Raw genomic sequence first — 24,601 nt, 5'->3', positions numbered from 1 at the left:
TGTCAACCCAACACAGCAAATGCACAGCAAGTGTGGAAAACATTACATATGTGAAAGTGAATGAGGATATTCATAGACCTCCGGCTGATACCAGTGAACACATGTGCCAGTGCCGACAGTGAGAAGATGCCACTGCCTCCTCCTTGTCAGTGTACACACAGGGCGATACTTATTTGACACTCTTGAGGAATTTGTCGCCATTCAGGAATAACAAAAGATAAAACCTCCATTTCTGATCATGTATTCGCTGTTTTATTTGGAAGAATATTCAACATTTAATACAAATACAGACTAAACCATTTTCTAATATGGGACAAACCCCAGGACAATAGCAGAGCGGCCATCTGCCCTTTGGGGCTTTTTGGATATAATACATGTAATTTCCCAGCCATAGTATTGTATTGGATGGTCAGTGACTGCAGGAATCTCTGACAACCCTTGGTAAGACATGTTGTTCTATCCATCAACCACTTCCTGAATGTAATACAAAATGAGGCCAGAACTTTAGGAAGATTGTTCCCAGAAAAAGCTCATATTGAAGTCCTTCATCTTCTCTTGGTAGATTTTATCAAAGTACTCGCTCTGTGCAACAGTAAAATGATTCTTCCAGTCTCCAGATATTCCTGTAAGGAACAAAATATGGAAAAATACATTATTGTGGAGTCTATGTCTAGTTGTCTAGATGGGGGAGGGGAAGACCATCAAGAGTGCAATAGTAATAATAGACATCAGGAGACACAAGTGTCATCTCAGGAGACTCTTACACAATCGGCTTCTGCAACAGGTTTGTTTCTTTCTTGTCTCCCAGTATTTTTCTTATATATTGACATGACTCAGGTCTCCAGTCTATACTATATGGATAAAAGTATTGGGATACCTCTTAACCCCTTCCTGTCACAGGAATTTTGCAAGTTTTAATTTTTGCTTTTCACTCCTCGCCTTCCAAACCCCATAACTTATTTATTAATGTTTATGCTCACAGAGCTATAGGAGGGTTTAATGTTTGCGGGTCAAATTAAACACTATAATATCCCCATATAATATTCTGTGTGATGTCCTGGGAAGTTGGAAAAATTCAGTATGGGGTAGAATTGGAGAAAAACTGTGTTTGTGCAACTTACAGTCTTTGTTTTCATGGCGTTCACTGTACAGTCAAAATGACATGTCATCTGTATTTTATAGGTTGGTAAGATTCTGGATACCACTTTATAAAGATTACATGTGAACCCCTTAAAAAATCCCAAATTTCCAAAAAAAAAAAAAAAATCTGACCCTCGTAACTCTTAGATGTTACCATATATGGGAATGCATAAGGTTTCTTTTTTTGCTGTATTTTAGGCTGCACAATACAAACGTGTGCCAGACAAGCCTTGGAGTCTTCAATAGGCTCAAGATTGTTATGACAATGGAACGCTGGTCCCGGATCTTGTACTTGGGGCTAGAGATAGTCCCCATCATTGTGGCACCAATGCACTGCCCAGAAAATGGCACCTCAGTCAGCTTGGCCACTGAACGTTGGGGGCCTTAATGCCACGATCAGTGGTGGGCACTGTAATACAAATATTTATGCCAACACAACCCTGGGTAAAGAACATATATCAGTAAGTTTTATGTCCCTACAGAATTACATCTATTAGGCGGGGGCCCATGTGGTGCAAACGCCATGGTTTGACCAAGGCAGAAGCCTCGTGGGCGTTTTACAGTCTCTGCAAACGCGGATGGGATTCTAGTGAATTTCATCCAAACATTATGGGAAAATACACATAGCGGACATGCTGCACTTTCCAAAAATGTTACACTTTTGGAAATTGCAGCATGTAAATTATACCTACAGAAACATCGGCAGTTTCAGCATAGGAATGAAAGAAGCAGAAAGAGGTCTCCCCTACAAACCAATGCGGGGAAAGCACTGCCATCACCATTTTTCCTGTGGTGCTTTCTTGCTATGGCCTGATACGTGGGGCTTTGGTGTCAAATATTTTTATGCTTCCCGATTATTTCCAGTGGTATATTCTGTTTAGACTGCGTTCTGGAACTTTCCTGTGTCTATTGCGACTGCTAAGACCATAAACCATAAAAATGATAGAAATTCTGAGTCATTTTCTGAGAAAGTTTACAAGAGGTGTAAAAGCTGGAGTGTACATGGCCGATTATATAACCCAATAGCGATGGCTTAGACAAACAGAATTACCTTTACGCATGAAGGCGCCTTTAGATTGGTCCAACACTTCAGAGGGTATTTGACTCCAATTTGACATTGGGTTTTCCTTCATGGTTTTAAAGGTTGAATGTTTAACAACCGAGTCAATCTGGGCGTCATCCAACTCCTGCCCCAAAAATTTACAGATTCTTACCACACTGCCACGGAGATCCTGAAAAATATGAGATGTATGTAGATGTGTATATAATGTATAACTCACATCACAGTTCTAGCCCGAGAGACAAGTAATGAGACAAGTTTTCTCTTATCAGTCAGATACAACATGGCGCCTTATAGAGATCTTATATTTAGGCAACTGTAACACTAACCAGCGAACCCACTTCTGTATGGTGGATGTATGAGCAAAAGGTCCTCAGTGTTTTGGAGCCTCCATCCTTATGTTGAGAGAGAGGGGCACCGAGCCGACCAATGTGTAGAAATGATGGGTAAAAAGTAGGTAAGCAAAAAATTTGTCCGCTCACCTGGAAGAGTTGTGTGTGACACAACAACTCTATGACGTATAATATTGGAAGCAATAGGGACACGGGCAGCCGCTGGAAAGAACGCCTGCAAGACGTCAAGGCAATGAAGCGAAAGATTTATTTCATTTAGCAGTTCTATTCTATGTGATTATTCACACATCTAATGAGACTGTTAGAATTCTCTTAGCTTAGTCCATAAGTGTAGCAACTTACTGGACCTTATCATGATATCCTTAGCCTTTGTATAACTGGATATTTTAACTATTTGTCTAAATTTTGAAGTATTTATTGTTGTTCTGGATGTTGTTGTTAATTTTAAGGTTGATCATATGCACTTGAGAAAGAGCAGTATGCTCGAAACGCGTTGTGCAAAATAAAGTCTTTTCATTGTACCTGGGCGAGCGCGGTTTTCCTTTCATCTTCCACAAGGAGGACGGTCCCTCTTTCGCTCCATCCTTATGTTGTATCTTTTATTGGTGAGCATTGGGTGCCTCTTAAATATCATGAGTTACAATATTCATGTGAATGGAGCATATAAAGTTAACTATATACAACTGCTGACATATATACTTCTATCTTGATACACAAGGGTGTGTTATGTGTATAAGGAATATATATATGTTATCCATATATAGTGACAAGAAAATCTAGATTTATAAGACACCCCTACACTATAAGTATAATCATACACACATAAGGGGTTTGCACTGATGGACAATACATAGATATAAATAGAGATGAGTGAACAGTAAAATGTCCGAGGTTCGATATTCGTTTCGAGTAGCCCCTCAATATTCGACTACTGAAATCAAATATCGAACCCTATTATAGTCTATGGGGGGAAATGCTTGTTTCAGGGGTAGGCCACGTTTGATCAAATTATACTTACCAAGTCCATGAGTGAGGGTCAGGCTGGATCCTCCAAGAAGTCTTCCGGCTCTGAATTCACTCTGTCAGGCATTGGGCCTGGGCAGAGCCGACTGCACATGTCCGCACTACAAGTGGGCATGCGCAGTTGGCTCTGCCCAGGCCTGATGCCTGGCAGAGTGAATTCAGAGCCGGAAGACGCCGCGGGGAAGCTGCACGGAGAAGACTTCTAAAGGTAGGAGAAGAACCAGCATTAATTGGCCGACTGTATAGCATTCGGCCAATCAATGCTGGTTCTGCATCAAACTTTTCCATTCGAATAGCAAGTGGTACTCGATCGAGTACGAGTATTTCAAATACCGTAGTATTCGATTGAATACCTACTCGATCGAGTACTACTCGCTCATCTCTAGATATAAACAGAGGTAAAATCCCCAACCTCTAATCCTGAAGCCATTGTAACATGTTCCTGGTGCTCGGGCCTAGTTAGGTTTGTGCCCTGCACCCTACTTAATGTGGCCAGCAAGCCGGGGACTGTGGAGAAGCACAATGCTTGCTGCCACTGTGGATTAGGCACGGAATGTGCTGTGGCTTCACCGCGACCTTGCTCCCCAGCAGCATTCCCACACCCCCGGCCTCGCCCACGTTCCTTACCGGTAGCCTTGTGCATTTTTAGATGGTTTTGATGGTTTGGTGGGTACACACTGTGACAACCCGGATGAAGCGTCTATAGCCTGAGAATTAGAATGTATATCCCACTGATTTTTTTATGGGTACACACCGTGAAAACCTGGATGAAGCGTATATAGTGTATATGTGCTGAAAATTTCAGTGTATACCCCTTAGTTTCAGGAGGGGGGAAGGGGGGAACACACTGTTGAACCCTGGATTAAGAGTATATGGGCATAAAATTTCAGTGTTTCCCACTTAGTATTATCCCCACCGCGGGGTATTATCCCCACAAGCTGGGTTGCACAGATACAGCCTGGCTTAATTGCTGTGAATCCCACTTTAGCACTTGTGGGTAGACACTGTGCCGAGCTCGTTTCAGCTTCTCCCTTTAGTGTCGCTCTTAGAAGAGCTGTTGTGGTTCTTCTTCTTTGCTATTCCTGCCTAGCAGAATCTAAAACCTAACTGGCCCTCAGCAGATGTCTGTCTCTACCTAAGTGCAAGCACAGAATGAATCGGAGCTGATGCCGCCTGTTCATTTGAATCTGAGGTCACGTCCTTGGCAGCCAATGGCTTTTCCCTAGTTTTTTCACTGTCATAGTTCCTGTGGGAGGGGAATCGAACTGTAAGTGCATTTTCAATGCGGTGTTCGTATGGAATCGAACATTGCGAACAACGTGATGTCCGATGAACATGTACTCGATTGAACGCTGTTTGCTCATCTCTAATAGTGATCTATCTTTATAATAGGTCATCCATTTTTTAGTTAAAAAAAAAAAAAAAAAAAACACTTTTTGTTCAGTTTTGTTAAAAACTAGAGATGAGCGAACAGTGTTCTATCGAACTCATGTTCGATCGGATATTAGGCTGTTCGGCATGTTCGAATCGAATCGAACACCGCGTGGTAAAGTGCGCCATTACTTGATTCCCCTGGGACAGGAACTACGACACCGGTGACGTTGAAAAAAGTAGGCAAAACCCATTGGCTGCCGAAAACATGTGACCTCTAATTTAAAAGAACAGCGCCGCCTAGCTTCGCGTCATTCTGAGCTTGCAATTCACCGAGGACGGAGGTTTCCGTCCAGTTAGCTAGGGGTTAGATTCTGGGTAGGCAGGGACAGGCTAGGATAGGAAGGAGAAGACAACCAACAGCTCTTATAAGAGCTAAATTCCAGGGAGAAGCTTGTCAGTGTAACGTGGCACTGACGGGCTCAATCGCCGCAACCCAGCTTTCCCAGGATCCTGAATGGAATACACTGACAGTGTATTCCCGTATACCCGATATATACCCCCGATACCCGTTCCAACAGTGTGCCCCCCCACCTTCACCCCAGAAATACCCTGCAAGTCCCCTAGCAATAGAATTGGGGCTATATACACCCACTATTTTTGCTACTGCCATATAGTGCCATTGTCTGACTGGGAATTCAAAGAATATATTGGGGTTACATATCACTTCAATTCCAGGGAGAAGCTTGTCAGTGTAACGTGGCACTGACGGGCTCAATCGCCGCAACCCAGCTTTCCCAGGATCCTGAATGGAACACACTGACAGTGTATTCCCGTATACCCCATATATACACCCCAAATCCCCATTCCAACGGTGTGCCCCCCCACCTTCACCTCAGAAATACCCTGCAAGTCCCCTAGCAATAGAATTGGGGTTATGTGCACCCACAATTTTTGCTACTGGTATATAGTGCCATTGTCTGACTGGGAATTCAAAGAATATATGGGGGTTACGTGCACCCACAATTTTTGCTACTGCTATACAGTGCCATTGTCTCACTGGGAATTCAAAGAATATATTGGGGTTATGTGCACCCACAATTTTTGCTACTGCTATATAGTGCCAGTTTCTGACTGGTAATTCAAAGAATATATTGGGGTTACGTGCACCCACAATTTTTGCTACTGCTATACAGTGCCATTGTCTCACTGGGAATTCAAAGAATATATTGGGGTTATGCGCACCCACAATTTTTGCTACTGCTATATAGTGCCATTGTCTGACTGGGAATTCAAAGAATATATGGGGGTTACGTGCACCCACAATTTTTGCTACTGTTATACAGTGCCAGTGTCTCACTGGGAATTCAAAGAATATATTGGGGTTATGTGCACCCACAATTTTTGCTACTGGTATACAGTGCCATTGTCTCACTGGGAATTCCACAAATAATTTGGGGATTCATTCACCCTACATCTCAGGCTCTTGCCATATTCACCCAGGTTGTCAGTGCTGCACCAGCTCGTTCCCAGACAGCTCGGCCCGAAAAACACGTTACCTATATAGAGGATTTGGACAATGAAGACAACATGTTCTAAATCTAATGTCTGCACCTTCTCCAGAATTAAAATAAAGGCAGCGTTTAACTTTCAAATAGCACTGCACAAAGGAAGAGCTTATCAGCTTGTCTCATGACATGCTACTGAAAAGTGTCATTTGTGTATCTTAATGTAAATATAGTTGTATAAGCTTTTTGGGTTTTAGGCACTGCCAAGTTATTTATTACCACCCGCTCCCTTATAATGATGATGACGCCAAAGTCACTGTGGGTGTTCAGCGCTCACAGCTTTGGTTGACATTTGTCTTGCTCTCTGTCGGTACCAGCTGTCTTTTTGGATACCGTAAAGTTATGTTGACTTTATTAACAGCTATAGAAGCTTTAGCCAGGTTGTGACGGTGTGTAACCCTAACAACACTAAGTGGGATATACATTAATAGTCAGTCTATGTACGCTAAACGTATCACTGAAGTAATTTTTTTCCCTCTCCCCTAATATAAGAAAGGAACAGACATTAGACCTAAACCGGGGTTCGAGGCTTGTAAAAATCCAGTATTATTTGTTCTTCATGATGTGAAATATGTGTTGAAAAGCAACCCAAGATGAAGTCAGCCATGTGTGCCAGTGTGTTACTTGGCATGCCTTTGCTGGCCCCAACTGTAAGGGTCACTCTCCATTTCCTCCATTTTCCACTCCCCTTCACACCATTTGTGGTGAAGCAATGGGATGCACTGAAGTGCACCCTCTAGCCTAGTGTGGGACAGGGACATCAGATGCCACTCCAACCCCCTCGTCTTCCTCCGCCAGCCAACGGTGCGAAGATGAGAGGAGTGTGCTCTGAATGTTTTCTGCCTAGCAGAGGCTAGTTCTCACTTATGAAAATGGCCCCACTTTGACCTGTATATCAGGCACAATGGTGTAGGTTTCAAAGAAACATGGCACCAACAAGTTGGAAAACGTGGGCCATGCGTGGACCGTGTTTGAGTCTGGCAAGCTCCAGATCTGCTACCAGGTTCCAGCCATTATCACAGGCGCAAAAATGCCAGGCCCCAGGTGTAGCAGGGAAAAAAAAATGCCATCTCAGCCAGGATGGCATCCCTGACCTCGGAGGCACTGTGCTGTCTGTCCCCCAAGCTGATCAGTTTCAGCACGGCCTGCTGACATCTCCCCATGCCAGTGTTACAGTGTTTTCCGCTAGTAGCTGGGGTGGAGGTTGCAGCATCGTAGGGTTTCAGTCTACTCCTGCCATGAATTTTGGCCTGGGAGAGGAGATAGGCCACCCCAATTTGCACCCGGGGAACAGACTCCACCACATTCACCCTGCCTGCCATTAAAGATAAGCACTGCAGCATCCCTGACCACAGGCGCTTGTCAATGTGTCGGTGGTCAAGTGGACCTTGCAGCAAAGCGCAGAGCTCTGGGCCCGACTGATGTTATGGGACACATGCAGGCGCAAGGCAGGGACAGCACACCAAGAGAAGTAGTAACGGCTAGGCCCAGCATAGGGAGGTGCCCCAGCTGCCATCTGCTGACGGAAGGCCTGGGTCTCCAGAAGCATAAACAAACACCAACATCTCCAGGGCCAGCAGTTTATCGATGAGGCTGTTAAAGGCTTGGGCATGGGGGTGGGTTGTGTTGTACTTCTGCCTGCAATGAAAAGCTTGGGAAATGTGGAGTGGCTGGGAAGAGGCGCATGATGGTGCAGGCCAAAAGGGCGCATGAGGGTGAACTCCCCAATGTGTCAGAGATAGGTGTGTAGGTGTCCTTGCATCATATACTTGCACCATATTTGGCTTTGGAAGTTAATTTTGTGCCAAAAAGTGGTTAAGACAGCGATCCCTCAGCTACTCCCGTTACACTGTCTAGTGAAATTACCATCTTTGGAAGTGGACCACCACTTGTAAGATCCCAAAGGAAGCAAGCAAGAGATGTGCAGTGCAGAAAAAAAGATGAGAAAATAAGTGTAGGCTGTAGAGCACAGAGGGATCGGAGAGGACAGAGCTGGTGTCGGCCAGGTATTCCCACAACATGCGCCTATACTTGTCCCTCCTGGTGACACTAGGCCCCTGAGTGGCAGTAATTTGTCCAGGGGGGCCATTAACGTGTTCCAGACCTAGGAATAAGTCTTCCAACAGGGTAGAGTTTTGCATGCCTTTGCTTCTACCCACTGTTTTTGCTGCTTAGCTTCCCTCCACATCTACACTGCTTTCACCCCTAAACATCACCCCAGTTTATGCCTTTGTTTCTACCCTGTTTTTTTTGTTGAATTAGCTTCCCTCCACATCTACACTGCTTTAGTCCCTAAACATCACCCCAGTTTATGCCTTTGCTTCTACCCAGGTTTTTTGTTGATTTAGCTTCCCTCTACATTTACACTGCTTTAGCCCCTAGACATCACCCCTGTCCATGTGGGGTCGGTGGCCTCATCATCCACCAACTCCTCTTCCAATTGCGCACTGGCCCCTTACTGCAAACCGCACATGACCACAGCTTGTCCTGATGGCAACTGTGTCTCATGATCCCCACTTAGGTCCAGACAAGTCGGTGGCGGGTCCAAAACCCCAAAATTGGAAGGAAATGGCGGATGCTGCAGTATTTCTAACACCTGTTCCTGGTGCTCGGGCCTGGTCTGTGTTGTACCCTGCACCCTGCTTAACGCAGCTGCCATATCCGAAGTTGTGCTGAGCGCATGCTAATGTTTCGTGTCCAGTGCAATGGATGGGATTTCACATAAGTCTGCCACCCATGGCCACTCATGGTTGAGCAACTGAGGGAGTTGACTTTGACGAACCCGAGGGTTTTGGAGTTGGAACTACATCAAAGGTCTGTGCTGCTCACACACTCTGCTCAACACATGATATGTTTAGTGCCAGCAGTGTGGAGACGTCGCACAACAGCCGTTGTTCCAGCAGGTACAGGCGTTGTAGGAGTGCATAGAGGCTAGCAGCGGCAACTATAGACTTTAAAAACTATCCGCACAAGCGCCACACTTTCACCAGTAGCTCAGGAACATTGGGGTACCTTTTTCAAAAGATTAGCAGCAATGAGTTAAAAACGTGGCCCAGGCATGGAATATGTTGCAGGCTGCCAAGCTACAGAGCCAATCCCAGGTTACGGCCATTATCACACATGACAACATGCCTGGGCCCAGGTGCAGTGGCAAAAACCACATTGCCGTCTCATCGAGGATGGCATGACTCACTTTGTAGGCAGTGTGCTGTCTGGCCCCCAAGCTGATGAGCTTCAGCACGGCCCGCTGACGTCTCCCCACACCAGTGTTGCAGCGTTTCCAGCTCGTAGCTGGGGTCAATTTAACAGCGGAGGAGGGTGGTGTTTCAGCCCTCCTCCCAGGAATGTTGTGTGGGGAGACAAGTCAGGCCACCACATTTTGCGACCCGGTCCACGCCTCAACTACATTCAACCACTGTGCCCAAATTGAAAGGTAGCGTCCCTGTCCGCATGCACTTGTCCATTCGTAACTGGTCACGTGGAACTTTAGGGCTAAGCGCTGAATTTAGGGACCGCCTCATGTTTGGGGGAAAGTGCTGGTGTGGACGGCACAGTGCGGTGGTGCAGTAGACACTCTGCCCAAAAAGGGCAGAGTGTCCCCCAGCCGGGATTCCAACATCTCCTGGGCCAGATTTCTTGAGATGAGGCCGTTGAAGCCTTGGGCATGTGGGTGGGTTGCGCTGTACTTTAGCATGAAATGAAAGGCCTGGGAGATGGGGAGTTGCTGGGAAGAGGCACATGATGGCACGGGCAAAAGGAGAAATGGCAGGAAAAGGTGAGGATAAGGGTGAACTCCCCAAAGTGTCAGAGGCAGATGTGGAGGTGTCCTGGCTGCTGGTCTGGACTGCAGCGCCAGCCCTGTCAACAGTGGAAGAGGCAGTGGCCGCCAGGCCAAACGACGATTATCCTGCGCTTGCTCTCACCCACTGAGCCCAGGGCTTGCCTTCCAAATGATGGCACCCGCAAGAGGTGGTGAGATTCCTCTCCGCAGATCTCCAACCCATCTTGGACTTGCAAATTGCACTAAATTTGTCATGTAACTGACATGTATATGATGAGTCTATCCATTGTCTGTTCATTTTGGTGAAAGTCAGCCTGTCAGCTGACAGACAGCTGTGCTTGTCAGTGATGATGCCACCGGCTGCTTGTACCCCCAGTTTTTGCGGCTTAGCTTGCCTCCACATCCACACTGCTTTTGCCCCTACACATCACCCCTATCCATGCCTGTGCCTCTAGCCATAAGTCTGCCACCCATGGAAACTCATGGTGCAGAAAGTGAGGGAGCTGACTCTGAGGAACCCTTGGGTTTTGTAGCTAGTACTCCATCAAAGGTCTCTGCTGCTCACACACCCTGCTGAACATACGGTATCTAGGGTTAGAGCGTGTGGTGACCTCGCACAACAGTAGGTGCTTCATGCAGATGTAGGCCTTGCTGGAGTGTATTGCGGCTAGCTCCAGGTACTGTAGACTTGGGAAAGTGGGTGTCCAAGTGCCGCACTTTCACCCTTAGCTCAGCTAATTTGGGGTATGTTTTTAAAAATCATTGCACCACTACATTGAACACGTGGGCCAGGCATGGAACGTGTTGGAGGCTGGCAAGCTCCAGAGCCCTCCAACAAGACAAAAAAGCCTGGCCCCAGGGGCAGCGGGGATAAACAAATTGCCATCTCATCCAGGATGGCATCCCTGACCTCAGAGGCAGTGTGCTGTCCGTCTCCCAAGCTGATGAGCTTCAGCCCAGCCTGCTGACGTCTCCCCACACCAGTGTTGCAGCGTTTTCAGCTCGTAGCTGGGGTCAATCTAACAGCGGAGGAGGAGGAGGGTGGTGTTTCAGCCCTCCTCCCAGGAATGTTTTGTGGGGAGACAAGTCAGGAAAATTCTTGAAACAGGGGAGAGTTTTGCATCTTTGCCCTTGCTGCCTATGGACATCCCTTTGCCTCTAGCCACCATTTTCCCTGCTTTGCTTGCCTCCACATCCACACTGCTTTTGCCCCTAGACATCACCCCAGTCCATGCCTTAGCTTGTACCCCCAGTTTTTCCTGCTTAGCTTGCCTCCACATCCACACTGCTTTTGCCCCTAGACATCACCCTAGTCCATGCCTTAGCTTGTACCCCCAGTTTTTCCTGCTTAGCTTGCCTCCACATCCACACTGCTTTTGCCCCTAGACATCACCCCAGTCCATTCCTTAGCTTGTACCCCCAGTTTTTCCTGCTTAGCTTGCCTCCACATCCACACTGCTTTTGCCCCTAGACATCATCCCTATCCATGCCTCTGCCCCTAGCCATAACTCTGCCACCCCTGGTAACTCATGGTGCAGGAACTTTGGGAGCTGACTTTGAGGAACCTTTGGGTTTTGTAGATGGAACTCCATCAAAGGTCTGTGCAGCTCACACACCCTGCTCAAGATATGGTATTGTAGGGTTTCAGCGTGTGTGAATGACGGACAACAGCCTGTGTTTGGACAGATGTAGGCCTTACTAGAGTGTTTTTAGGCTAGCAGCGACTCCTGTGCACTTGCAAAAGTGGGCGCACAAGCGCCGCATTTTCAACAGTAGCTTCGGTACATTTGGGTATGTTTTCAAAAAACTTTGCACCACTAGGTTAGACGTGGGCCAAACATGGAACGTGTTGGAGGCTGGCAAGCTCCAGAGCCGCTACCAGGTTCCAGCCATTATCACAGGCGTAAAAATGCCAGGCCCAGGTGTAGCAGGGAAAAAAAAATGCCATCTCAGCCAGGATGGCATCCCTGACCTCGGAGGCACTGTGCTGTCTGTCCCCCAAGCTGATGAGCTTCAGCACCGCCTGCTGACGTCTCCCCACACCAGTGTTTTAGCGTTTGCCGCTAGTAGCTGTGGTGGAGGTTGCAGCGTCGTAGGGTTTCAGTCTACTCCTGCCATGAATTTTGGCCTGGGAGAGGAGATAGGGTACCTCAGTTTGCACCCCGGGACCAGACTCCACCACATTCACCCTGCCTGTCCTCAAAGATAAGCAGCATCCCTGACCACAGGCGCTTGTCCAAGTGTCGGTGGTCAAGTGGACCTTGCAGCAAAGCGCGGAACTAAGGGCCCACCTGATGTTGAGTGACACATGCTGGTGCAAGGCGGGGACGCCACACCGGGAGAAGTTGAGACGGCTAGGGACGGCATAGTGAGGTGCCACAGTTGCCATCAGGTCCGGGAAGGCGGGAGTTTCAACAAGCCGGAACGCCAACCTCTCCTGGGCCAGCAGTTTAGCGATGTTGGCGTTCTAGGCTTGCGTGGGTGGGTGGTTAGCGGTGTATTTCTGCCGGCGCTCCAATGTCTGAGAGATGGTGGGTTGTTGTAAAGAAGCGCCTGATGGTGCCTTTGATGGTGCAGGAGAAGGAGATAAGACAGAAACAGGGGAGGATGAGGGAGAAGTCAACAAAGTGGCGGAGGCAGATGAAGTGATGTCCTGGCTCGTCCTCTGGAGTGCATCGCCAGCACTGTGAGCAGAGGCAGTGGCATGAACGGTGGGCGACGTTTGTCCTGCCGTTGCTGCCTGCCACTGATTCCATTGCTTGGATTCCAAATGACGGTGCATTGAAGTGGTGGACAGGTTGCTCTTCTCAGGGCCCCTACTCGATTTCGAGAGGCAAATTGTGTAGACGACACTATATCTGTCCTCGGCGCATTCCTTGAAAAAACTCTACACCTTCAAGAAACGTGCCCTCGATGGGGGAGTTTTTCTGGGCTGGGTACAAAAGGGAACATCTTCGGACATTCCGGGTCTGGCCTGGCTTCGGCAAAGCAGCTGACCTCTGCCTCTGGACATGTCTCTGCCTCTAGCTACCCTTTTTGGTGCTGCACCTGCCTCAACATCCACACTACTTTCCCAGCTTGACATCTGCCTTGTCCAGGTGGGGTCGGTGTCCTCGTCGTCCACCACCTCCTCTTCCAACTCCTGTCTCGCCTCCTCCTCCTGCACAATGCGCATGTCAACTGGCTGCCCTGACAGCAACTGCGTCTCATCGTCGTCAATGAGGGTGGGTTGCTGGTCATCCGCCACCAAATCGACCGGAGATGGAATGGAGGAGACTCTAGTGTTTGAGCATCTGGACACAGATACTCGTCTGTTAGGTCCGTGGAATCGCGAAATGGAGGGGCAGGTTGCGGTACAGTCAAAGGAAGGGAGAACAGCTCTGGGGAGCAGGGACAGTTGGGGTTATTGTTCTGGGAAGATTGGGAATTTTGGGTGGAAGGAGGACAAGACTGTTGGGTAAGAGGAGGTAGAGGCTGACTGGCTGGTGGACAATGTGCTTTAAGCGTTATCCGACAGCCATTGCAAGACCTGTTCCTGGTTCTCGGGCCTACTAATCTTTGTACCATTCAGCCTAGTTAATGTGGAACTTTTGTGCAAAGTGCAGAACTTAGGGCCCGCCTGATGTTAAGGGACACACGCTGGTACAAGGCTCAACTCACCCTAAGTGCCAAAAACACTGCTGGTGCAAGGCTCTACTCATGCCAAGGGCCTCAATCTCTGCTGGTAGCTCAGCTTAAGGTCATGTAACTTTGTTTGGAAGGGCTCATGTTAAGGGCTAGAAAAGTGAATTTTGGAAGGTCTTACCACATCTCACACACACACACACACACACACACACACACACACACACACTCAAAATGACAGTTAAGGGTGAGGGCTTTTGGAATTCCCATTGCCTATTCCATTTGTGGTTGTCATGGGGAACGTGATTTAAAGGGGTGGTTGTTACTGTTTGTTGAGCTTAAATTGGGGTTTGTGTCCATCCATTTGGGGAGTAAAGAAGGTTTCCAGGTATTTTCCCACATTGATAGAGGTTTTTTTGAATGTGGAAAGTGTGTAGTTGTTAGGCTGTGATGTTGGGGTAATAGAGGGTCTTTGGTGTGTTAGATGCCCCCAGACATGCTTCCCCTGCTGTCCCAGTGTCATTCCAGAGGTGTTGGCATCATTTCCTGGGGTGTCATAGTGGACTTGGTGACCCTCCAGACACGGATTTGGGTTTCCCCCTTAACGAGTATCTGTTCCCCATAGACTATAATTGGGTTCGAAACCCGTTCGAACACACGAACATTGAGCGGCTGTTCGAATCGAATTTCGAACCTCGAACATTTTAGTGTTCGCTCATCTCTATTAAAAAGCAAACAATTTGAAATATTTGGGTCAAAGAATGAAATGGTTTGCCCAACAATAGTCAGTGGTAATTTTTTAAATTTACTGGTACAGCCATATATTTAGGGGATAACCATATAAACCAGTTTAAGTGATCAGAATGCAGTACACAGAGACCCAACCCGCTCTCCATGCCGCCCTGTACTGCAGTATTATTACCTGGAGAAGCTCCTCGTAGGTGATAAAGAAGAATCTTTCGTCATCTTTCATTTGCATCCAGCCTTTTACATGGTCAAACCAAGACCCGTACAGAGCTGAAAGACAAAGGCCCGGATTACTTAAAAGGGAATAAGCTAACAAAGTAGTTTTTCCTGTATAATCTACAAATATTATAGGATTTTACAAGAATATCCAAAGTGTCAACATAAGGACGCTATTAGAGATGAGTGAACGGCGTTCGACTGAATTGATATTCGATCGAATATCAGGCCGTTCGAGGTATTCGATTACAATCGAATACCACGAGGCAAACGCACTAAAAATTTGTATCCCCTCCCACCTTCCCTGGCACTTTTGCACCAATAACTGTGCAGGGGAGGTGAGACAAGAACTACGACAATGGAGGCAGTGAAAAAATTGAAAAAAAAACTTACCGGTAACTCTGTTTCCATGTAATCCACCATGATGGCTACACAAGGAGGTTGACCTCTGACCCGCTGTAGGGACAGGAACTGAGAGACTCTGTTAAATACACCACTCCCACCACCATTCACCAGTGTTTACCAAATTACAAAGGAAAGGTGCGAAATATAAACTACAGTATGCTGTCTTACATAAAGATATTAACTAGGGAGGGTAATTAGACGCCGTCATGGTGGATTACATGGAAACAGAGTTACCGGTAAGTTCTAACTCCGGTTTTCCATTACATCCACCATGACGGCTACACAAGGAGATATACCAGATTACAACTCCTAGGGCGGGATTACTTGCCGAAAGGACCTTATGTCCAAAGGCTAACTCACTTACTGAACCTAACCTGTAGTGTTCAGCAAAGGTCCGCGAACTAGCCCAAGTGGGAGCCCTGCATATCTGTTCCAGGGAAGCCTCCCGTCCCTCATCCCAAGAGGAGGAAGCTGCCCCAGTTGAATGAGCTTCAATGTTTCCTGGCTCTGGTAGAGTCTTTGACAGGAGAGCCTGCAGGATTGGCACATTAATCCCCCTGCAATGGTAGTTTTGGAAGCCTTATGACCTTTATTTTTGTACCCACAAATTTAATAAATTTACATCCTTTCTCCCGGAGGAGGTAGATTCCAGGTAGGCGACCACTGCCCTTCTGACGTCCATGGCCTGCTACTCCCTCTCTTTTGAAGAAGAGGGATTTGAGCAAAAGGAGGTAGTTCTCTAACCTGCTCTCTGAGGAACTCTGCCCCTGCCTCCGGCATAAAATTTTGGCACCGGCCTTAAAGAATCCTCTTCAATGTTCATGGCTTTACCAAATGGCCTTGAATCCTTCATCCCTGTCCTCAGGAGTGGAATTTCTTTTTGGAACTGATAGGATAAGGATCCATAGATATAATCATTTGCTCAGAATCCAGGAAGGATAGAATGAGAACCTTCTCTCCGTAGAAAAGATCTGGACACTGACCCTGCTGCAGAACAGGCAGAATGTGTATAGGCCATTATCCGGACCTGCCCAATATCTATGAACATACCCCTTTATCCGAACAGGCATAAAGTGTAACCTACATACACTATTATCAGAACAGGCCGTCTGTATAATAACATACACTATTATCAGAACAGACGGATCTATTATAAACCGCAGAAGACTGTAGCCATTTGCACTGTTGTCAGAAAGGGGTTTTATTCTCCAATCAATAGAGATCTGCCCTGATATAAGCAGGAACCTGTAATGAATATTATGTCCTTGCGCAATAGGCATATACCATTCGACAATGACGTTAGTCCTATAAACACCGATCAATGTGTACCATTCCACAATGGCGTTATGCGTGCCATATACATAAGTATATATATATATATATATATATATATATATATATATACACAACCGCATATATCTCCATACCATATACTATTCAATGATGGTGTTAAGCATGCTATATCTCTATCTGTATATATTGTTCAGTACTGATGTACTGTATCCCTTATACCATTTGCCAATGGTGTTATGCATGTTATCTACACCTATCTATATACCACATAATATACCCTTCAATAATGGCATTATGTATGCTATATCATTATATACCACTCCGCAGTGGTGTTAAGCATGTTATACCTCTATGCCTATATACCATTCCATACTGATGTAATGCAACCATTATATACCATTCAACAATGGTGTTATGCAAGCTATATACACATATATGCATATATCTCTACATATATATATATATATATATATATATATATATATATATATATATATACACACATTATATATCATTCAGTAATGGTGTTATGCATGCTATATCGTTATGTACCGTTCCAAGATGGTATTGAGCATGCTATAACTTTCCGTATATATCATTTAATACTGGCATATTGCATCCATTATATACCATTCGACAATGGTGTTATGTAAGCTATATACCCATACACCGTTATATATCATTCAGTAATGGTGTTATGCATGCTATATCATTATATACCGTTCAAAAAAATGGTATTAAAGGGGTTGGCCACTTTCTAACTAACAGTCTGTAATGTGTAGCCCAAAGATAAATAATAAACTTTCTCATAGACATTCATTTTTAATTCTGCACCTGTCCCTTTATTTTTGAGGCCACGCCTCCCGCTTCCCTGGATCTGCCGGCTCTCTGACCACTGAGCTGGTGACATGGAGGGGCATCATGTGACCCAGCTTGACCATGTCACGTGTCTGTGCCTGCTCTGCTCTTCTGCCTGGTCTTTCACTACTCAGCAAGGACCTTATGACGTCACAGTCACATGACTCTATTCTTGTTACTGGGTAGGCGTGTCTGTGATTGCAGGAAGGTCCTTGCACATGTAATAAAGTTGTATGCCATTGCAGTGGAGGAACATGCAGAGATGTGAGGTGCCTGGTGTACTGTGGGGATGTGAAAGATGTGGGGTGTAGTGTGGGTGAGATGTAGGGTGCATGGTGTGGAGGGGAGGATAAATCTGGGGGATAGATCTAGGCTGCATTGTGTAGTGGAGCTGAGAGATGTAGGTGCATGGTGTACTATGGGGTAAGAGTTGTAGGGTGCATGTTGTAGTGTGGAGGTGGAGAGATGTGGGGTGTATTGTATAATGTGGGGTGCATTGTCTAATGGGGAGAGATGGGGTGCACAGTGTACTGTGGGGGGCAGATTTGGGGTGCATTGTGTAGTGGGGGTGAGAGATGTAGGGTGCATGGAGTACTGTGGGGGGGATATCTTGGGTGCATGGTGTACTATGGGAGTTGTCAGGTGCGTGTTGTAGTGTGGAGGTTGAGAGATGTGGGGTGCATTGTATAATGTGGGGTGTAGTGTGTACTGTGGGGGGAGAGATGTGGGGTGCATAGTAGAGAGGCACGTGGAGAGCTGGGGGGTGGTTGTGTGTGTGCTCCTTGCACTGAAGTTACATTCAGGAAGGGGGGGGTTGGCGATGCACAAGAGGCTCATGAAGAATGGAGGAATCTTTCATATCTGTGTTAGGGCTAGTTCACACGGGAACATGGAGGCGGATTTTGACTGCAGAATCCACGTTATAATCCGCCTCCATACAATGATAGTCTATGTAGAGGGCTTGGTTGTTTTTTTTTACGCTAGATGAAAAAAAAAGCAACATGACCTTTCTTCAGGCGTTTTCCACCTGAAGAAAGCAATAGAAGTGAATGGGAAGCACAAAACGCGCGTTTTTTTACAAAAAAAAGTGCGGTAAAAACGCGATGCATTTCTTGCAGCCCGTTCTTTTTTTAAGGGATGGGAAAACCGCCTGGCCTTGTTGGAAGCGGTTTTTACAAAAAAAAAAAAAAAAAACCACTCCACAAAAAGTGGGCCAAGGTCTCAAAAAGCACTTCCTAATTAGGAAGTGTTTTTTCCGGTGCCAGAATAAGCCGCACGTTATTTACGTTTGAACTAAGCCTTAGGTTTGCATGAGAGGCACAAAGAAACTCTGGAATATGCTGCAGTTTTTGCCGCCATTTTACCACCACATTGGGCTTTGGCCATAAAAGACACATGGGGAGCTGTGTGAAACTTGTTTGGAGTGTTCTGAGCTGTGGAGTGCTTATTAACACTATGGGGGTGCACTAGAAAGATATAGAATGCTTGTTTGGGGGTGCACAGGAAATATATGGCTATTGGTGAAATAACTGCTAGTAGTGCGGGGGTAGACTTACAGGGGTTATCCCCTCCCCTGTGGGTATCTTGCAAGGGGGCGTATATCTTATGAATAATGAACCGTCACTCGGTGATTAGGCTGGTGCTCGGCACTCATCCACCAGGACTCCCTATCCATTTTGTTTGGCTTCCTATACCTCCTTCTTCCTACCGACACACTGAGGAAGGTCTTGTAGACCGAAACGTTTGTTGGAATAAAATTTCACTTTGGAAGCATACTTAGAGTGCCGGGAATTTCATTTACTATATCTTGCAAGGGGGGGTCATAAAAATTTGGACTCTTCTCTGGAATTTGGACTGGTGAGGACCTGGCTGTGTATATATATGTATGTACATGTATGAGTCACTGGTGAGGACCTGGCTGTGTGTATGTGTATGTATATATATATATATATATATATATATATATATATATATATATATATATACACACACATGTATGAGGACCTGGCTGTGTGTATATATATATATATATATATATATATATATACACACACACACATGTATGAGTCACTGGTGAGGACCTGGCTGTGTATATATATATATATGTATGTACATGTATGAGTCACTGGTGAGGACCTGGCTGTGTATATATATATATATATATATGTATGTACATGTATGAGTCACTGGTGAGGACCTGGCTGTGTATATATATATGTATGTACATGTATGAGTCACTGGTGAGGACCTGGCTGTGTATATATATATGTATGTACATGTATGAGTCACTGGTGAGGACTTGGTCCTTCTGGAGTAGGGGATTTGGCCATTTTACTGTGAGCTGGCTAAATACTACTTCAGTTCAGATTCTGACCACTAGAGGGGAAAAAGGTCCTGACTAGAGATGAGCGAACAGTGTTCTATCGAACTCATGTTCGATCGGATATTAGGCTGTTCGGCATGTTCGAATCGAATCGAACACCGCGTGGTAAAGTGCGCCATTACTCGATTCCCCTCCCACCTTCCCTGGCGCCTTTTTTGCTCCAATAACAGCACAGGGTAGGTGGGACAGGAACTACGACACCGGTGACGTTGAAAAAAGTAGGCAAAACCCATTGGCTGCCGAAAACATGTGACCTCTAATTTAAAAGAACAGCGCCGCCCAGGTTCGCGTCATTCTGAGCTTGCAATTCACCGGGGACGGAGGTTTCCATCCAGTTAGCTAGGGCTTAGATTCTGGGTAGGCAGGGACAGGCTAGGATAGGAAGGAGAAGACAACCACAACAGCTCTTATAAGAGCTAAATTCCAGGGAGAAGCTTGTCAGTGTAACGTGGCACTGACGGGCTCAATCGCCGCAACCCAGCTTTCCCAGGATCCTGAATGGAATACACTGTCAGTGTATTCCCGTATACCCGATATATACCCCCGATACCCGTTCCAACGGTGTGCCCCCCCACCTTCACCCCAGAAATACCCTGCAAGTCCCCTAGCAATAGGATTGGGGCTATATACACCCACTATTTTTGCTACTGCCATATAGTGCCATTGTCTCACTGGGAATTCAAAGAATATATTGGGCTTACATATCACTTCAATTCCAGGGAGAAGCTTGTCAGTGTAACGTGGCACTGACGGGCTCAATCGCCGCAACCCAGCTTTCCCAGGATCCTGAATGGAACACACTGACAGTGTATTCCCGTATACCCCATATATACACCCCAAATCCCCGTTCCAATGGTGTGCCCCCCCACCTTCACCTCAGAAATACCCTGCAAGTCCCCTAGCAATAGAATTGGGGCTATATACACCCACAATTTTTGCTACTGGTATATAGTGCCATTGTCTGACTGGGAATTCAAAGAATATATTGGGGTTATGTGCACCCACAATTTTTACTACTGGTATACAGTGCCATTGTCTGACTGGGAATTCAAAGAATATATGGGGGTTATGTGCACCCACAATTTTTAATACTGGTATACAGTGCCATTGTCTGACTGGGAATTCAAAGAATATATGGGGGTTATGTGCACCCACAATTTTTAATACTGGTATACAGTGCCATTGTCTGACTGGGAATTCAAAGAATATATGGGGGTTATGTGCACCCACAATTTTTAATACTGGTATACAGTGCCATTGTCTGACTGGGAATTCAAAGAATATATTGGGGTGACGTGCACCCACAATTTTTGCTACTGCTATACAGTTCCATTGTCTCACTGGGAATTCAAAGAATATATGGGGGTTATGTGCACCCACAATTTTTAATACTGGTATACAGTGCCATTGTCTGACTGGGAATTCAAAGAATATATGGGGGTTATGTGCACCCACAATTTTTAATACTGGTATACAGTGCCATTGTCTGACTGGGAATTCAAAGAATATATTGGGGTTATGTGCACCCACAATTTTTACTACTGGTATATAGTGCCATTGTCTGACTGGGAATTCAAAGAATATATGGGGGTTATGTGCACCCACAATTTTTAATACTGGTATACAGTGCCATTGTCTGACTGGGAATTCAAAGAATATATGGGGGTTACGTGCACCCACAATTTTTAATACTGCTATACAGTTCCTTTGTCTCACTGGGAATTCAAAGAATATATGGGGGTTATGTGCACCCACAATTTTTAATACTGCTATACAGTTCCTTTGTCTCACTGGGAATTCAAAGAATATATGGGGGTTACGTGCACCCACAATTTTTACTACTGGTATATAGTGCCATTGTCTGACTGGGAATTCAAAGAATATATGGGGGTTACGTGCACCCACAATTTTTAATACTGGTATACAGTGCCATTGTCTGACTGGGAATTCAAAGAATATATGGGGGTTATGTGCACCCACCATTTTTAATACTGCTATACAGTTCCTTTGTCTGACTGGGAATTCAAAGAATATATGGGGGTTATGTGCACCCACAATTTTTAATACTGGTATACAGTGCCATTGTCTGACTGGGAATTCAAAGAATATATGGGGGTTACGTGCACCCACAATTTTTAATACTGCTATACAGTGCCATTGTCTGACTGGGAATTCAAAGAATATATGGGGGTTACGTGCACCCACAATTTTTAATACTGCTATACAGTTCCTTTGTCTCACTGGGAATTCAAAGAATATATGGGGGTTATGTGCACCCACAATTTTTAATACTGGTATACAGTGCCATTGTCTGACTGGGAATTCAAAGAATATATGGGGGTTACGTGCACCCACAATTTTTAATACTGCTATACAGTTCCTTTGTCTCACTGGGAATTCAAAGAATATATGGGGGTTATGTGCACCCACAATTTTTAATACTGGTATACAGTGCCATTGTCTGACTGGGAATTCAAAGAATATATGGGGGTTATGTGCACCCACAATTTTTACTACTGGTATACAGTGCCATTGTCTGACTGGGAATTCAAAGAATATATTGGGGTGACGTGCACCCACAATTTTTGCTACTGCTATACAGTTCCATTGTCTCACTGGGAATTCAAAGAATATATGGGGGTTATGTGCACCCACAATTTTTAATACTGGTATACAGTGCCATTGTCTGACTGGGAATTCAAAGAATATATGGGGGTTATGTGCACCCACAATTTTTACTACTGGTATATAGTGCCATTGTCTGACTGGGAATTCAAAGAATATATGGGGGTTATGTGCACCCACAATTTTTACTACTGGTATACAGTGCCATTGTCTGACTGGGAATTCAAAGAATATATTGGGGTGACGTGCACCCACAATTTTTGCTACTGCTATACAGTTCCATTGTCTCACTGGGAATTCAAAGAATATATGGGGGTTATGTGCACCCACAATTTTTAATACTGGTATACAGTGCCATTGTCTGACTGGGAATTCAAAGAATATATGGGGGTTATGTGCACCCACAATTTTTAATACTGGTATACAGTGCCATTGTCTGACTGGGAATTCAAAGAATATATGGGGGTTATGTGCACCCACCATTTTTAATACTGCTATACAGTTCCTTTGTCTGACTGGGAATTCAAAGAATATATGGGGGTTATGTGCACCCACAATTTTTAATACTGGTATACAGTGCCATTGTCTGACTGGGAATTCAAAGAATATATGGGGGTTACGTGCACCCACAATTTTTAATACTGCTATACAGTGCCATTGTCTGACTGGGAATTCAAAGAATATATGGGGGTTACGTGCACCCACAATTTTTAATACTGCTATACAGTTCCTTTGTCTCACTGGGAATTCAAAGAATATATGGGGGTTATGTGCACCCACAATTTTTAATACTGGTATACAGTGCCATTGTCTGACTGGGAATTCAAAGAATATATGGGGGTTACGTGCACCCACAATTTTTAATACTGCTATACAGTTCCTTTGTCTCACTGGGAATTCAAAGAATATATGGGGGTTATGTGCACCCACAATTTTTAATACTGGTATACAGTGCCATTGTCTGACTGGGAATTCAAAGAATATATTGGGGTTATGTGCACCCACAATTTTTACTACTGGTATATAGTGCCATTGTCTGACTGGGAATTCAAAAAATATATGGGGGTTATGTGCACCCACAATTTTTAATACTGCTATACAGTTCCTTTGTCTCACTGGGAATTCAAAGAATATATGGGGGTTACGTGCACCCACAATTTTTGCTACTGCTATACAGTTCCATTGTCTCACTGGGAATTCAAAGAATATATGGGGGTTATGTGCACCCACAATTTTTAATACTGGTATACAGTGCCATTGTCTGACTGGGAATTCAAAGAATATATGGGGGTTACGTGCACCCACAATTTTTAATACTGCTATACAGTGCCATTGTCTGACTGGGAATTCAAGGAATATATGGGGGTTACGTGCACCCACAATTTTTAATACTGGTATACAGTGCCATTGTCTCACTGGGAATTCCACAAATAATTTGGGGATTCATTCACCCTACATCTCAGGCTCTTGCCATATTCACCCAGGTTGTCAGTGCTGCACCAGCTCGTTCCCAGACAGCTCGGCCCGAAAAACGCGTTACCTATATAGAGGATTTGGACAATGAAGACAACATGTTCTAAATCTAATGTCTGCACCTTCTCCAGAATTAAAATAAAGGCAGCGTTTAACTTTCAAATAGCACTGCACAAAGGAAGAGCTTATCAGCTTGTCTCATGACATGCTACTGAAAAGTTTCATTTGTGTATCTTAATGTAAATATAGTTGTATAAGCTTTTTGGGTTTTAGGCACTGCCAAGTTATTTATTACCACCCGCTCCCTTATAATGATGATGACGCCAAAGTCACTGTGGGTGTTCAGAGCTCACAGCTTTGGGTGACATTTGTCTTGCTCTCTGTCGGTACCAGCTGTCTTTTTGGATACCGTAAAGTTATGTTGACTTTATTAACAGCTATAGAAGCTTTAGCCAGGTTGTGACGGTGTGTAACCCTAACAACACTAAGTGGGATACACATTAATAGTCAGTCTATGTACGCTAAACGTATCACTGAAGTAATTTTTTTTCCCTCTCCCCTAATATAAGAAAGGAACAGACATTAGACCTAGACCGGGGTTCGAGGCTTGAAAAAATCCAGTATTATTTGTTCTTCATGATGTGAAATATGTGTTGAAAAGCAACCCAAGATGAAGTCAGC

General features: G+C 45.2%; 1 protein-coding gene across 1 annotated transcript in view; it reads right to left on the bottom strand.

Moving 5' to 3' along the window:
• Positions 1 to 443: 443 nt before the first annotated feature.
• Positions 444 to 24,601, bottom strand: part of LOC142209016 (sulfotransferase 2B1-like) — a 43,284-nt gene continuing 19,126 nt past the window's right edge. The window contains exons 4-6 of the mRNA XM_075277951.1: positions 14,843 to 14,937; positions 2,192 to 2,372; positions 444 to 623 (exon numbers count right to left, since the gene is read on the bottom strand). Coding sequence (XP_075134052.1) covers positions 505 to 623; positions 2,192 to 2,372; positions 14,843 to 14,937 — 395 coding nt within the window. The 3' untranslated portion in view covers positions 444 to 504. The remainder of the gene's footprint in view (positions 624 to 2,191; positions 2,373 to 14,842; positions 14,938 to 24,601) is intronic.

The sequence above is a fragment of the Leptodactylus fuscus genome, chromosome 6, assembly GCF_031893055.1.
Source record: "Leptodactylus fuscus isolate aLepFus1 chromosome 6, aLepFus1.hap2, whole genome shotgun sequence".
NCBI classification, from domain to species: Eukaryota; Metazoa; Chordata; class Amphibia; order Anura; family Leptodactylidae; genus Leptodactylus; species Leptodactylus fuscus.
This window is presented reverse-complemented; position numbering and strand designations above follow the sequence as displayed.